General features: G+C 38.3%; 1 protein-coding gene across 1 annotated transcript in view; it reads left to right on the top strand.

Annotated features, from left to right (window-relative positions):
* Nucleotides 1–16,506, top strand: part of unc79 (UNC-79 domain-containing protein) — an 82,236-nt gene that overhangs the window by 9,975 nt on the left and 55,755 nt on the right. Inside the window, exons 8-20 of the mRNA XM_068763858.1 lie at nucleotides 1,620–1,692; nucleotides 2,425–2,507; nucleotides 3,234–3,365; nucleotides 5,179–5,304; nucleotides 6,172–6,293; nucleotides 6,918–7,107; nucleotides 8,888–8,987; nucleotides 10,437–10,592; nucleotides 11,501–11,607; nucleotides 11,838–11,848; nucleotides 12,914–13,047; nucleotides 14,368–14,473; nucleotides 15,648–15,760. Of these exons, the coding sequence (XP_068619959.1) occupies nucleotides 1,620–1,692; nucleotides 2,425–2,507; nucleotides 3,234–3,365; nucleotides 5,179–5,304; nucleotides 6,172–6,293; nucleotides 6,918–7,107; nucleotides 8,888–8,987; nucleotides 10,437–10,592; nucleotides 11,501–11,607; nucleotides 11,838–11,848; nucleotides 12,914–13,047; nucleotides 14,368–14,473; nucleotides 15,648–15,760 (1,453 nt within the window). The remainder of the gene's footprint in view (nucleotides 1–1,619; nucleotides 1,693–2,424; nucleotides 2,508–3,233; nucleotides 3,366–5,178; nucleotides 5,305–6,171; nucleotides 6,294–6,917; nucleotides 7,108–8,887; nucleotides 8,988–10,436; nucleotides 10,593–11,500; nucleotides 11,608–11,837; nucleotides 11,849–12,913; nucleotides 13,048–14,367; nucleotides 14,474–15,647; nucleotides 15,761–16,506) is intronic.

Consider the following 16,506-nt stretch of genomic DNA (forward strand, 5'->3'; position numbering starts at 1 on the left):
GTAATGTTCATCGATGTGGCGAATAAGGCAATCGTCGCATAGATACTGGTGCACAACCTGAGGATGCCAATATGGAGTAGGGATGAGGAAGTGGTGGTAGTCTTAAGGTTAAAAACTGGACATTGTTAGATCATCGCTACGATAGATTAAGATACTCGTTTACGTAAACTCTGGAACATGCAAGAAAATGCGCAGAAAAAAAAATTGGAAACAAAAGTAAATGTTAAACAAACGCACGGACGCTAATGTCTGTGGAACATTAATCATAATTTAAAAAAAAAAACATGTATCTATTCCTTCTTCATGGTGAGGTACATGATAGATAGTACAAATCACACACACAAACATACACACATGGTGGTATTATAGTACGCAGAGGGCGCTGCTGTCTATCCTCTAGAAACTTCTTTATGAGCAGTGGCAATCCTATATAATTAATGTACAAAGTGTGAACTATATAAGATTGTATCACGGGAATTGAAGCCGTGACCTATGATTGCAGGTCTTAGTCCTCTACCTCTGAGCTACCACTGCTCAGCAAATCGAGTACTTGTACCATGTGTCTCAAATAGTCTCGAATTTTACGAACGACTGCATGTTTATGCTTTTTAAAATAGTATCCTATCTATATGAGCTTCAAATCTTGGAGCATCGTGGTAAAGATTCCATTTTATCATATTATACATATCATTAGTATATGACTCTGTGTTTGGTACTAATCGGTGTAACATACCTCCTGAAGATGCCCCGTGGAGGGGCGAAACACGTGTTGAGTGATTTGGCGGTGGCGGTTGTGTAATTTGTATTGTTTTCCGCATACGCATTTATCTGGCTGGCGGGCGGGGTGCACTTTGTTGCACGACTACCACTGCATGTGCGGAAGTGGCTAAATATTGGTCCTTTTCTTACTTAGGGTGGACTTCCCCAAGGTAACGCCTGATTCCATTAAATATTCCAGTTTATCGGTGTTCTATACTAAAGATTGCATTTTAGAAATTGTGCAGCGGAATTATAACAAATAATTTCTCCATCACCTTTCTTCCATTGGACAACAAGACGCAAACGACATCTGTACACGGTTGAAATTTCCTTCCAAACGCACTAAGCGTTTCGCTAATATTTTATAGCCCAGGAACAACCTACCGGCGTCGCTGTTTCCAGACAATTATAACTTAGGAGTCTTCAAGGCAAGAGTTAGTTTAGGTTAGTTAGTAACTCTGAGGCGGACGATGGTTCGACCTGGTCTCGAACCATCGTGATTGCACCACGAGGGTTTCGGGGGTAGCATATACACGAACGACCTGGGACGGGCTATCGAAAAATAGCACGACGCGAGGGAAGACCGCGTGGCGATCCCTGACCGGGAGATACCGCGGTCCCCCGTTTAGCGCAGATGGCGACCACCGGGGGGGGGGGGGGGGGTTAGTGGGTAGGAATCCCACATACCCCTGTCCTCCCCCCAGAGGCATCTTGAACACCCGAAGATTTCCCCCACCGAAATAGAAAAAAAAGGTTAGGTTTCTTGCAGGCAAGCATGTAGCATCGTAGATCATCGCTTAATATCAGCCGAGACGGAGGTCAAATACTTCGCTTATAAAGGATAAAAAAATCTTTTACAGGGATCACCCCAACCAACGATTCTTCGACATTCTTCACCCTCAGCAACAAGTGTCAATGGTTTGCGAGAATAAGGTTAGTAATGAACAAGTATACTATATTGGACATCGACCTTTGGAAAGAGACAATCGGCTAATATCGACATCGTAGAGCACTATCTCTGTCCCACATTACCTATATGACGTTTTGTCAGACGTTGTATTTCGTGCGAAGGAGATAACGCTCTACAAAGCCGAAATTAGGCGATTGTCTCTTTCCAAAGGTATTTGTGCAATATTTATCGCCGGGTACTGTAAACGCTTTAAAGGGGGGAATGTATGCATCAGGGGTGGCCAACCTGTGGTCAACATGTGTATCTTCGAACGATTATTTTTGCTAGATTGTACAATTATTTCAATATTTAAATTTATTTTGCGTATATCATAGTTCCGAAACAAAGTATTCGTCTGTTCAATTCAAATACCGACCATATGTAACTGTCCGGCATTTAAAATAATTACAGAGGTGTGCTATCGTCACCATGTATATCAAATTTGAAATAATTACTTGTTTCAATTTATTTATCTAAAGTAAATACACTTTTTACATATTTTTAATAAATATTATTTTTAAATTTCTAAAAATGATTCCCAACTATCAAAGAACTTAGCCACCCCTGGTATAGATCATTGGGTATCAATTAATGTATGATGCATCGTATCATAAATCGATTCTTTCAGAAATAACAGTGTGCTTAAATATTGAGATAAAAAGTAAAGATTCAAGTGGCAGCTACAAATCTTTGTTCTATAACTTTATTATTTCCAGAACTGCCGCTCCACTGACAAATCGGCATACTCCATCTGCTTCTCCAACGAATGTGCCAGCTACAATGGCAACCATCCGATCAGGTGAAGAAATTCTTTTTTTATTTACTATGTTATATTAACCTAATAAATTTAATACAGCGCCATCAGTAATTGTGTAGACAAATCCTTACAATTGAATGTAAAGATTTGTTTACACAATTACTTTTTTTTAGTGAGCAAGCAACAATTTGTGTATTTACATTTCATTCGAGCTGTGGCTACATGTGGTAAAGAACCGAGATTTGCGATCCTAAGTCGCAGGTTCCATTCCACAATCTTTCAGAGGATGGGCAGCAGCATCCTCTGCATACCATAATGCCAAACTGTGATCGCCAATCCGCTTGGCAAGTTGTATATTATATTCCTCAATAGATATCTGCATATAGGCTTGAGCGTTGAATGTAAGTGTAGAATGTGAGTGTGTATGGAAGATGGCGTATGTGTTTGTATTTGTGTACTTGTGTGTATTAGTGGGCCTGAGTGTGGATTATATGAGTGGATTGTATGAGAGTGTTTGTGTATGCGGATACGTGCACCAGAGTATGAGTGAGTATATGAAAGTGTGTAAGTATGTGTAAGTTTATTGATAGATGTAAATATTACTTATGTCAATGTCATTTGGTCCTCATGTAAACGCATCCTTACTTTATTACTTACTAATTAGATAAGTTGTGGGACGAAAGTCAAACACTTATGTTTTTATTTACATAGCATACTTGTGAGCAGAACTCCTGTTTGCCCCGTTTGTGATGGTGACAGTTTATCCAGGTACTGCCAACAGTGTCACGGAAACCGACATAACAGCCGTCGCGGTGGTGACCACGTCATCCACTCGCGCCTGCCGCCCGCCTGGCACATGGATAGCGATATGCAGACCAACCTCGTGGAGGCAGTCATCAGGTCTGTTCCTTTATTTACTCTTCAATGCTAAGCTTCAAATCTTGGAGCATCGGAGAAAAGTTGCCAGTTTATCGGTATTCTATATACTGCATTTTGAAAAGCGTGCATCGTTTTGACCATATCCTTTCTACCGTCGGAGAACATCCGTACACGGTTGAAATTCCTTCCACCTTCACTAAAAATTTCGTTACCACTTTTATATTTCGAACAGCCAAGAATTCGAACAACCTACCGGCGTCATTGTTTTCAGCCAACTATAAATTAGGATTCTTCAAGACAAGAGTGAATAGATATCTACGTAAGCATGTACCATGGTAGACCTGGTCATTGCCTACCATCAGGCGAAACACAGGTTATATGCTTTGCCTGTAAAGGTTAAAAAATGTTTTACTAAATTTACCATTGACGTCTTAAATGGAATCCAAAATTACAAAGATTTCACCATTTCCTTTTAAGTTCAAAAACAAGATTTATAATTCATTAATAGAGACCAGAGATCCTCAAACTTTAGCTGTTTCCGGTAGACCATGCAGCCTGCATTTGTAAATTATTCTCAAAATTCGACAAAAAGTTTTAATTTTAGATGTATAGATGTTTGCGGTGCGTAAATATGAAAAACAGTCGCTGAGTTCCTTTAACTATTATTTGCCTTCATTCATAGGTGAAGTCAAGCCAACATTTTAATTTTTCACTATTGAAAGCAGATAACTTTTTGTGGAGTAAGGGGGGGGAGGAATTAGTAATAAGGGGGTAGTAGTAGTACCGGGTGGCAGTAGTAGTAACGGGGGTAGTAGTAGTAGTAGTGCTAAGGGGGGCGGGTAGTAGTAGTAACGGGGGTACGATTTGATAACGACTATTTTATTGTTACGACAGTGTCGATTACCCTCGTTTCTCTTTTGGACAGAGATCCATCTGGTAACTAATTACCTTTATTTTAAATTCCCTCAAGTATATACGAGATTTGCAGAAAAAATAAAATTACGGATGTAGTTCGAAAAGCTTGTCTGAAGTGAAAGTGGGAGGGGCACATTATTGGGTTGGTAAGGCCCACTATGTGGACCTAAAACATCCATCCAACAACTTCATGGGAAGTCGCTGGATGTGAGTAACGTAAGACTAATCATCGTGGCAGTCCTTAGGGAAGGCCAATGTTTTGCAGCAAGCATCTACCAGCTAATATAAATGAATATATATCTATAGTGAAAGCTCCTAGGGGTGAAAACACATTGCACTGTGTGTGATTCTATCTCCATTCTTCTACTGTAAGATCATGTGACATCAGACAAGTCTCATAGTCTAACATTTGCCGCTTCTATCACAAATATTGCTGTGTCAATTTGAAAGGTCTATTTCCAGATGCAAGACGAGAAGACGTTGGATGAAAACCACTTCCAGTCTTACTGGTATCTATGTGGATTTAAACTTTATGTCCAGCTGTGGACGTCCTGAAATAATGATGATGATGACGGTTTATAAAGTATGTAACAAACAGATACCAATATTTAAAATATTTCTTTTCATTAGTGCAATCTGGTCAGAGTGGTCGTGATCATGTTCCATGTTCTGGTCCACCCCCACTGTCACTAAGCGTCACCATGTAACTTGGTGTTTGATGAAGTTGAAACATTCATTTACTGACTTATTAGTGATTGTTTCATCATGACATGACATCTGAAACTCATCACGAATTATGATGTTGTAATTTTAACATAGACAAATGTTGATGATTGAATAATTCTGTGGTTCTGATAGATATGTATCAAGGGATAATGAACCATGTGAAAATGTGTCTTAGATTGTAAATCATTCGCAGCCTCTTGAAGGAAGCGAAGCCAATAAACATGGAGGATCCAGATAGTTCTTCGGAGCAACTGAAGCCGCCACTGGCCGTCGATCTACCGGATCCTATCTCCGTTGAGGATCGTCAGCTACTTGGCAGGTAAATAAACTTTCACAGATATAATTAAGAATACATAGTAGTATATTTTTTAAATTTACAGCAGGTGATTTCCACATATTAAAAAAAAAACTTTGGAATATTTAGGTCTCTTGAATGAAGGTCATTTATCAGTCTGAAATATATAATACCAATTTTTCTTTCATTTTCAAAGTCCATAGTTCCAGATAATAAACAATAATGAATTGTAATATGTATTTTGGAAAAGCTTTTGCTGACTTATACTTACCCTATCTTTTTATTCCTGAAACATTTTGGATAGCGTGTATCATAAATCAATGAACATTTACCTCTTTTTTTATGGCCCCATTTTTGAGGGGAAATTTAATTTTAAACATTTTTTCTTTTATAGTACGAAAAGGCTTTTTCAAATTATCTCACCTTATTGTTAATTCCTGAAACCATAAAATTTTGGATGGCGTGTACCATACATTATACATACATGTATATTAGTCTCTTTTAATGGCCTCATTTTTGAGGACTCTCATACCCCCATCATATTAAAGACGGGGAAATTTTATTTTAGACATTTTTTTATACATTACAGGTTTTTACAAATTTCCTCACCTTATTTTTAATTCCTGAAACCATAACATTTTGGATAGCGTGTACCATACATTGTACATACATGTAAATTCTTCTCTTTTTTAATGGCCCTGTTTTTGAAGCTTCTCATACTATGTCATATTGAGGACAGGAACTTTTTTTTCAGTTTGAGTTTTCTTATCACTCTTCTATTCTGTTCTTCACTATTTCTATTACTCTTCTTTAATACATTTTATTTCAGCATTCACCTCTTTGAAACTTTTACATCTACGGCCAATTATTGATTAAGGGTATTTGTGTAAGGTATGGGGCTTGGCTGATGGTGGGTCTTTGTACACCGAATCCTGATACTCCAGATGAGATCCTCGGGCGCCTTCTATCCGTGCTGTTCCACTGGTTCCATGTCACTTCCTTCTCTTACACTGGTAAATACTTTTTTGTTTCACAAAATAAAATAATTTTACATTAAAATATATATTTGTAGTAGGCGTGTATGGCCTGAAACGACGACAACGATGTACATAAAATTGTGAAAATAACATGAATATATAAATAAATTAACGAATATAGCCTATATATATAGCTATATGCCTTTATCTAACCTAACCTAACCTTTGTATTTTTTTTTGGTTTCGGGGGGGGGAAATCTTCCGGACGTTTAAGACGCCCCGCCTCTGGGGGGAGGACAGGGGTATGTGAGATTCCTACCCACTAAACCCCCCCGGTGATCGCCCTCTGCGCTCGGATCGCCATGCGGTCATCCCTCGCGCTGTATTCTAGATAGCCCGTCCCGAGGTATGCGTATATGGTTCACGCTACCTCAAAAACCCTCGTGGTGCTATCACGACGGTTCGAGACCACATCGACCTATTGTCCGCCTCAGAGTCACAGAAGCTAATGGGAGTTTAGGACCCCCACCGTAAACTCCCGCGACTCCGAAGGCCCCGTTTATGGTAGGGGAACATCATCATCTAACCTTTGTCTAACCTAACCTAAACTTTGTCTAACCTAACCTAACCTTTGTACCTCATGTACGTTTTGCTCGACAGGTGAGATAGCGAATACGGTAGAGAAGTTGAAGCTGGAACACGTGTGCGGATGGGTTCGTGGCGTCGCAAATACCCACGGCCGTGTTCTACGCCACTGCCTGTTACCCCACCCACCTCCGCACACCCGCCACGCTGGTCACTGGGACACCCTCGCGTCCAAGACTCAGCACCTCAAAGACGGACTTAACAGGTGATATATGAATATACTTGCTATTTATAACACATCCATATAACGTTGTTTTAAAGAAAAATAAATCATTATAATAGGTATATAATTAGTTTAAAGTTGAGAGCATATTGCATGCGCACGCGCAGACATCGGAGTTTCCGGTCAAATAACTTTCCACGACATATAACTTGAGGGGAACGCCTTTTAATTCTGGATTATACTTCTATAAGTGTTGATGTTTTTAACATTTTTAGTGACAGTGATTAAACCCCATCCAGGTCCAAAATACAAGCTCGAAAACGTGCTTATTTATGTTTTTTCGGGATTTACGGCTCCTTGTAGCATTTGCCCAGTATTGGACCAGGTACTGCTGGTAGTATCACGCAGGAGCATCAGACAGAATACATTTCCTCCACGAACTTTTTTTTGTGGTCACCGCTATTGGAGACCTCTCGTTCCACCCCTATCTACGTGGGAACAGGGTTTTTATTTTCTCCAAAAAAATTTCACATTACTTTCCTCCACTACCTTTAGTCGTCTTGCTCTCTCGGTTGAATATTGAATTTGATGACATGCCCTCTCATTTAGACACCAGAGTCACATCCACTGGTGGAAATAGGTATCTCTATTGATTTACCTTTTTTAAGATCGTACTTTCACTGTTACTCAACTGCCATTTGTCGATTTATCTGGTTTTTAAGAGCAAGCTGCCTGAGCTTAATCTAAGATTTCTTTAGAACTCCCAGGGGATACTTGACTTTAGAAGCTACATACTTTTATTTCTTCGGATAAGTCCACGAGATTTTACATTGTTTCACCGGATGCTTCATAGAGTGATTAGGCTATGGGATCCCCTAAAGGGGACGTGGGGCATCTACGAGAAGACATAATTGAAAGACTATATCTGTCTTACGCTTATCGGTCTGCGGTATCCAGACCAGAAGTTATTTCATTGATATAGACGGAAGGCTTGCGTTTTGCGTTTTAATTAATCTTAAATTTTCCTCTTAGATTGTAATTCGGGGGTTATAATCGATTTTCGTGATATAATCTTATACGTAAGAAATATATAGCTACTTCCGCTATGCAGCTGTAGTCGTGCAATAAAGTGCACCGCCTGCTGATAAATGTGCATGCGGGCTAGCTCACTCTGTGTTTGGCACTAATCGGTGTAACATTACTCCTGTGGATGCCCCGTGGAGGGGTGAAACACGTGTTGAGTGATTTAACGGTGGTAGTTGTGTAATTCACATTGTTTGCCGCATGCGCATTTATCAGCGGGCTGGCGGGCGGTGCACTTTATTGCACGACTACTGCTGCATGGCGGAAGTAGCTATATATTGGTCCTTTTCTTACTTAGGATGGATTTCTGCAAAATAACGCCTGAATCGATTAGATACAATCTTATACAATTCACACTTTGTGCATTATATATATAGGATTGCCACTGCTCATAAAGAAGTTTCTAGAGGATAGGCAGCTGCGTCTTCTATGTATCATAATACCTCACTGCGATCACCCACCTGGTGAATCCTTCCATCGATATTTTTGGGGGAGGCCTATACCTTGCAATGGGAGCGTCTGACAAAAGAGAGATATAGAAGATAAAGTCTCTTGTCCACTCTCTGTTCATTCTTGTAATATTGTAACAAAGAAATTTTTGAAACATTTTAACAAAAGATAGTATCACTTTCTTAAAATCTATAACTATTTATATAAATAAGTATATAAAATACATTCTTAGTCCAGCGGTGGGCGTTTAACGTCTGAAATAATGATGATTATAGAAGTAATGTTTCAGGTTGTACTGTTTAATACCATACGGTATTATAACTCAGTCCATCTGGGATTATATCATGCCGTATTGGATGGAGGCAATTTGCGAAGATGTTCCTGAAAAAGTGAGTATACAATATGAGAAGTTTATATAAAAGAACTTAGCATTAAGAACAGAACAGAAGGACAGACAGATAATTGACGATTCAAAAGTGTGTGTATATGTCTACTTGATTAAAATTATTTTTAATTGTAAAATTAATTAAGTTCTTTGCAAAGTAACTCATACTGATTAATGTAAGAGTCACTTTTAAAAGTAACCAGTTAGATCTAGTTAGAATCCCAATTTTATTAAACGCTTTTATTTAGTTTGACCCGTACGGAATTTATTTGCTTATTTATTTGGGTCAAAATTAGAAATTAAAACTTAAGCACCTTCCCGTTGTCAAATTGATCTGAAATTTGGTACACACATTTAATTTAGATGACAATACAATACAATAAAATCAATAACATTATAAATCTAAGATGGCCGCCGATACAAAATGGCGGATTACATATTTTTCCTTAACCCCCTCAATATGGGTATCAAATGAAAGGGCTACACTAGTAAAACACGATGATTATGTCAAAATTTAAAATTCAAGATGGACGCCGTTCCAATATGGCGGACTAGGTACATATTTTTCTACAACCACCACAATATGGGTATCAAAAAACCGTTTAACTTAAAAGTTTTTTAAATGTATTTATTTTCTTTTAGCTACACCTAGAACCAATCTTCCATCACCCATGGATTTATATTTCACGTTTATTATAAAAAAACAGACGAAGATTGAAAAGAACAAACTCGACACACAACCTATTTGTTGTTAGGAAATAACCTAATTGTGATGGTTTCTGAACGCGATTTGTTTTTTTTTTTAAATGATGAAAATATGCATTTATTACTGTGATCAAAAGGTGAGATGAAATTGTAATTTACGTTTTGCGTTGCCAAAAGTGCGTTTTATTGGACGGGGATTATTTTGAAGTGTGTGAAAATGATTTGGATGAATAATAAAGAATTTACATTTTATTAACAAATTCACTTTACTTTTTGATCACAGTATTACTAGTAATATGCTATCGCCACAATAAGGCATGAAAAACATAATTTATCATTTGGTTAATAATCAAATTTCCTCGGTAATATTGCGCGCTCAACATGAAAACATAGTAACATATTGCATCGCGACAAAATTACGTCTCATTAAAACAAAACAAAGAAGCTAGATAAAAAAAGTACCAATATATACCTACTTCCGCTATGCATTTATTGCACGACTACTGCTGCATGGCGAAAGTAGCTATATATTGGTCGTTTTCTTACTTAGTATGGACTTCCGCAAAATAACGCCTGAATCCATTAAGAAGCTAGAGGTTACATGTTAAGGAGTATTTAAAATAATGACATTGTTAACCATTACCTATTTGAATCAAACATTTGTTATTTACATTTTTGGTACTTATTATTTTGCGTGTACATCTGAAATCTCTGAAACTAATTTTGTTGATATTTCTGTCACTTACAGGAGTTGATGGAGCTGAAAGTACCAGTGGGTAAGATCCTGGAAGCGGAAGGCGGAGTGGGCTGCGTAGAGGAACGGAAGCTCTATAACTTTGCTACACTGAAGGTTACTGCCACACCTCGACCTGACACTGTCCAACCCGTGCTAGAGTGGTTCCAGGTGAGATTGTCAGGGAGTATACTAAACAGTCTTAGTATTAAGATTTGTCTAAGTAATTTTAAAAGTATCTCATAATCATTAGTACTACTTACTTTTAAAAGTTACCCATAGTCACATGTACATTATAATTTTAAAAGTTAGTTGTATTAGGTACTACTGGTAAGATTAGTGTTGATTACCTTTAAAAGTTACTTACATTTACTCGTACTAGGTACTTTAAGAAGATACTCATACTGCATTGTACTAGGTACTTTTAAAAGTTACTCAAACTCACTTGCATTAGGTACTTTTGGAAGATACTCATACTGCCTAGTACTAGGTACTTTTAAAAGTTACTCAAACTCACTTGCATTAGGTACTTTTGGAAGATACTCATACTGCCTAGTACTAGGTCCTTTTGAAAGTGATTCGCACACATTAGTAATAAGTATTTTTTTAGTAAATCATTCTCTCGAATAATAGTTATAAAAATTACCCATATTCGTACTAGGTACTTGGAGTGTCTTGCTTCCTTACCTTAATATTGGTGATAAATAAGGCACTGTTATGATGGGAATATCGTTTGGGTTTTAATGGAATTAGGCATTACCTTGCGGAAGTCCATCTTAAGTAAGAAAAGGATCAATATTTAGCCTCTTCCGCACATGCAGTGGTAGTCGTGCAACAAAGTGCACCGCCCGCCAGCCCGCTGACAAATGCGCATGCGGCAAACAATGCGAACTAGACAACTCCCACCGTCAAATCACTCAACACGTGCATGTGCGGAGGTGGCTAAATATTGGTCCTTTTCTTACTAAGGATGGACTTCCGCAAAATAACGCCTGATTCCATTAAAAATATAACGACTGTATTAGTCAAAGAAAAAGTCGAAGTGATAGTTTCTTACTTAGTCGTTATATTTGTTACAGAGGATTTCCTTTCTGGAAGTGAAAATACCGCTGTCTCAATTGTTCGACCTGTTCAGTCACTGTGTGGTCAACATGCCCGAAAGCTTGGTTAAAGCTCCGCCAGGTATGTTGTTTTGATTAAGAGGTATTATGTTCTAATGATAACGACCAATCCCTTTGGACATTCAGAGCATCACATCAAAATACCGCGTAGTGAGTGAAAGCCACAGCTGTTGATCCTGGTGGGTAGTAACTTCGTATAACGCGTTTAAGTCCTTCAGCCTACCGCGTGCTCCGCAGTATCGTGGTGGACGCGGTCTCGGCTCAACTCTTCACGGGGCACGGGGGGTTCTCTGAGTACCTCCACAGGTTCCAGCTCAAGGAGGACTCCTCGTGCTTCTGTGAACCGGGCGTGGGCTAGACCGTGATCCATCTTGTGGCCCAGTGTCCCGCATTCGGGGGACTTTGAGTCCCGGTCTGGCGTAAAAATCACAGAGGACACAATAGCCTTCCTGATAAGCGACGAAAAAAGCAAAGAACAGTTCCTCATACTCTGTAAAAAAATAATAAGAAATGTAATAGAGAAAAACAAAAGCCAATAAAAATGTAAAAAAAACAAAAATCAAAAATAATGTAAAACAAATCAATATGTAATATTCCTATAAAGAAATAAAATAATAAAAATGTGATATACAATAATAATATAACATAAGAAAATGTAACAAGTAATGAGGAATAAATGAAAGGCGATACAGAGCGAAAGGGAAAGATATTGGAATTGTGGATAGATAGAAATGAACGAAAGATAATATGAAGTATGAAAGAAGAGAAAGGAAATAAAAAATGTCTGTGAAAAAGTAAATAAATGAAAATAAAAAGTCCCTGTCGCACATCAGATAGGGGGTACGAGAGGCTCCCAAAAGCGGGGGCCATTTAAAAAACGCGTTTAATTCTAGTACTATATTAAATGCACAGTAGAAAACTGAAATTTATTAGATTGTGATGGAAGGAGAAAGTGAAATAAAAGTATAAAATTTATGAAATATTTACGGGAGGTGGAGGGGGTAAGGGTGGAGAGATCTCCTAATATAACACAGATCATACATTAAAAAAACCACAGGTTGCTTCTTCTGCTTTTCAGCCTATGAACGCCCACTGCTAGGCCAGCATTCAGCGATCTTAATTATGTCGTCGGACCCTCTAGTGGGCATACCAATGCCCACTGCCAATTCAGACAAGCAATTCAATACACAGGGTGCGTGCTTGTGTTCAAATGGAAGTTTTAGGTTGCAGATTTATATTGACGTTTAGCACCTGAATCGATCTGTATTTGTTTCACATTTTATCAATATATAAAGTATTTATAGTGAAATAATTTACTCCAATTACTTTTGTTTCAGTACAAAGTATTTAATTATATTTGTGATTTTTTAGATGGTGGTAAGCCAAAGGAAACTGACATTAACGGCTCACGCGAAGACACGGACATGAAGCGGGAGAAGGACGACGACATGAAACCGCAGAACTTGACCTGCTGCATACTGATGCTGGACATCTTACTGAAACAGGTGTTCATTTTTATTCGTCAAAAGAATCAGGGGACGCCAACCTTCGATCATAGATATAAGCAGGAGTTTCTTCAGACACTTCTTCTTCCAGTGTTAACGCTTTCTGAAGTGGTGGCGAAGTTGTCCAAACAATAATAACTGTCCAAGTCGAGGTTTCACCCGACATCTTCTCGTGGAAGTCCTTGAGATTAGTCACTTCATGGTGAACTTCAAAGATACATAAGAGCTCCCAATCCTGTGAAATACTTCCAGAACTTCTGAATATACCACTTTAGCGTACTTCCGGTGCTTTGGCCAGGATTAGTACTAATCATTGACTTTTATCTCTATGAGCAGAAGTAGCCTAGTGGTAGAGTAGTGAGCCTTTCGATCATTGGTCACGGGTTCAATTCTCTGGACACTTACACTTTTTTTATGGTCCCCGCTATTAGGGATCTCTCGTTCCCCTATCTCGTGTGGGACAGGGACTTTCTATTTCTAATAATTTATTCATATAATTTTTTATTATTATCATTCTCCTCTTTCATGTATCATATTATCTGTCGTACTGTTTCTTTCGTTCTACAATTTTCCCAGTCTTTCTCTTTCATTCCATTAGCCATACACCCTTCCTCAACCACTACATTCTAGGTTTCCTTACTATTTTATTTTGCAACATTACATTTATTGTTCATACATTTAACACATAATTTCTTTATAATTATCATATTAAATTATACTGTTTATTGCACTATTTTTGGTACTATTTTTTATCTTTGTTTTAGTGTTTGCTTTACTTTTTTATTCATATTCAAGTCTATTTGAATCTATTACTGTGTTTTATTTTTACCTATGGCATTTATCACTACCTTCCTGCAGTAACTGAGGAAGCATTCTCTCTCCCCTTCTTCTTGCATGATGGCCGAGATACTCTCTTCCTCTATCTTTCTGCCCATCCGGCATTCGGAATCTGCTCGCAGTCTTCCGAACGCCGGACAGTGGACCACAAGGTAGACCACGGTCTGGCCCACGCCCGGTTCACAGAAGCACGAGGGGTCCTCCTTGAGTACACTTTTGTTTGCTCACAAACAAGTTTCAATCCACCGCGATCGCCAACCCGCGGTATATCTCCCCATAGATATCTTTGGGGGAGCCAAATACCTTGCAGTAAGTATCTATGAGCTGAAACAACGTAGTTCGACCTTTCTACAATGTTATATATAGTAAATTTATATTTTCGTGTCACGTGAAGAAACACATAACAGAACAGAATATATGGTAACTTTTAATGTAATTTTAATTTACGTGTACCGCTGGTGTACTTAAACAAATAAATGGCAGCTGGAACTGCAGCAGAGCCGCATCAACATCCAGAACGTGAGCAGCGAGGCCACGAAGCTGTTGCGTCTGATGCTGAAGTCAAACCAGATGAATACCATCGAGCATGGTAGGTATAAATACTCATACTAATCATCCTCTTAGAGAAGGTAACCTATATTGGCCTTGTGAGATTTTGTACAAGGTTTTTAAACAAACCCCTCTGAGGTGGGGTTTATGTCACAAAATTTGAAATAGAGGCTAATTATAAAGTACTCTGTATAATTTTGAAAATATACAGGTTGATTGGTTATAGCCGTAAATGCTATAAAGTTGGTTATTGTGGTAATTTAAAGGGAATTCTATGCTACGCTGAAGATATCTATCGGCTGGCAGAATAATGAAGATATCCTATCCAAAAATGAATGGTTTTAGAATAAATGAACAAAAAATATTACTATTAATTTACTTGCATCTAAGTATATCATATCCTATTTGTACGTAAAAATTTGCATCTGTAACTATCGCCAATATATATATATATATATATATGTATATATATATATTTGGTATCGGTTGAAGTTGATGCTGTTAGTCCGGAGGCTTTTACAGCATCAGAACTGAATTCATGGAGTGGTAGGGTCCGTGAACTTAAAAATAAAACAGAAGCTGAACAAGTAAGAAAAGGACCAATATTTAGCCACTTTCGCACATGCAGTGGTAGTTGTGCAACAAAATGCACCGCCCGCCAGCCCGATGATAAATGCGTATGCGGCAAACAATGCGAATTACACAACCGCCACCGCCAAATCACTCAACACGCGTTTCACCCCTCCACGGGGCATCTTTAGGAGTTTTGTTACACCGATTAGTGCCAAACATAGAGTCCATTAATCTAATAAATCTAATAAAATCTAAATCATTTATCAGCGGGCTGGCGGGCGGTGCACTTTGTTGCATGACTACCACTGCATGTGTGGAAGTGGCTAAATATTGGTCCTTTTCTTACTTAGGATGGACTTCCGCAAGGTAACGCCCGATTCCATTAAATAGAAGCTGAACAGACGAATTCCAGTTGTACGATGACGTTCGCACGTAGTAAACCGCTCTACCCGAGTAGAGCTGTGTAGTGTTGATGTTGTGTATTCTGCTTGGGACGGCAGTGTGGACCACAGGCGAGCCAAGGATGGATCCGGATCCAACCTCTGTTCACCCACGCTGTTCATGGTTAGGGCGCTCCTAACCATGGCGGCTCTAAGAACGGGTGTTGTGATGTCAATTGAGTAGTTTTGTGCTTGTTGCAGCGAAGTGCTTGGCGGGTGGTGAGTGCGCTTACTGTTCCGCTGCGGCTCTGTGCCAGCAGTTGGGGGTGCGACTGGTGCGTGCCCTGGTACCACCACGTCTGCGTCACCACGAGGTACACGGTCTATATATCCCACTCTTCCAAGTTTCGTTTAACTAACATCTTTGTAACTAAACTACGCAATTTTATAGACTTTCTATTTTAAAAGTCATCCGCCTACAACTTCAGATACACCAACGCCGTAATAAATTATAAGTCATGCGAATGAAATAATTTTTACATAAAACACACACCACTTAAATGTACGTATTAAGCATTGATTCAGAATTGATATAAGATAGTCTTTAATTCAATATTAAATTACAGCACTAAAGATTTAATACAAATTAAAAAATAAGAATAAATAAATAATGTAAAATATCTAGCTTATTACGTAAATAATGATCTCTGTAAAGATGCGGTAAAAGTGTAATATAACAATAAGTATTTATAGAAAATACTAGCCGATCCCGCAAACGTTGTTTTGCAAAAAAAAATTGATATTTTAATTTACAAATAAAAAATAAGGGTTGATCGTAGAGGGGTGAAAATTTATGGTTGTATGTATTCTTGTGTGCTGTATCATAAAAAAATAAAAAAAAAATTTCGTTAAAAAATAATTTTTTTTTAAAGTGTGAACAACCTTTATCACTTAGGGGTATAGAAAATAGATAGTAGCCGATTCTCAGACCTATAGAATACGCATATTAAATTTGGTAAAAATCAGTCAAGCCGTTTCAGAGGAGTTCAAGTTCGAACACCGTGACACGAGAATTTTATAACAGGTTGTCAAATATCTCCCTTCCGCTTTTTTGCTCTTT

Source organism: Battus philenor, unplaced genomic scaffold, assembly GCF_028537555.1.
Source record: "Battus philenor isolate CCGP_79_NKW_IND1 unplaced genomic scaffold, ilBatPhil1.0.hap1 SCAF_18, whole genome shotgun sequence".
Classification (NCBI taxonomy): Eukaryota; Metazoa; Arthropoda; class Insecta; order Lepidoptera; family Papilionidae; genus Battus; species Battus philenor.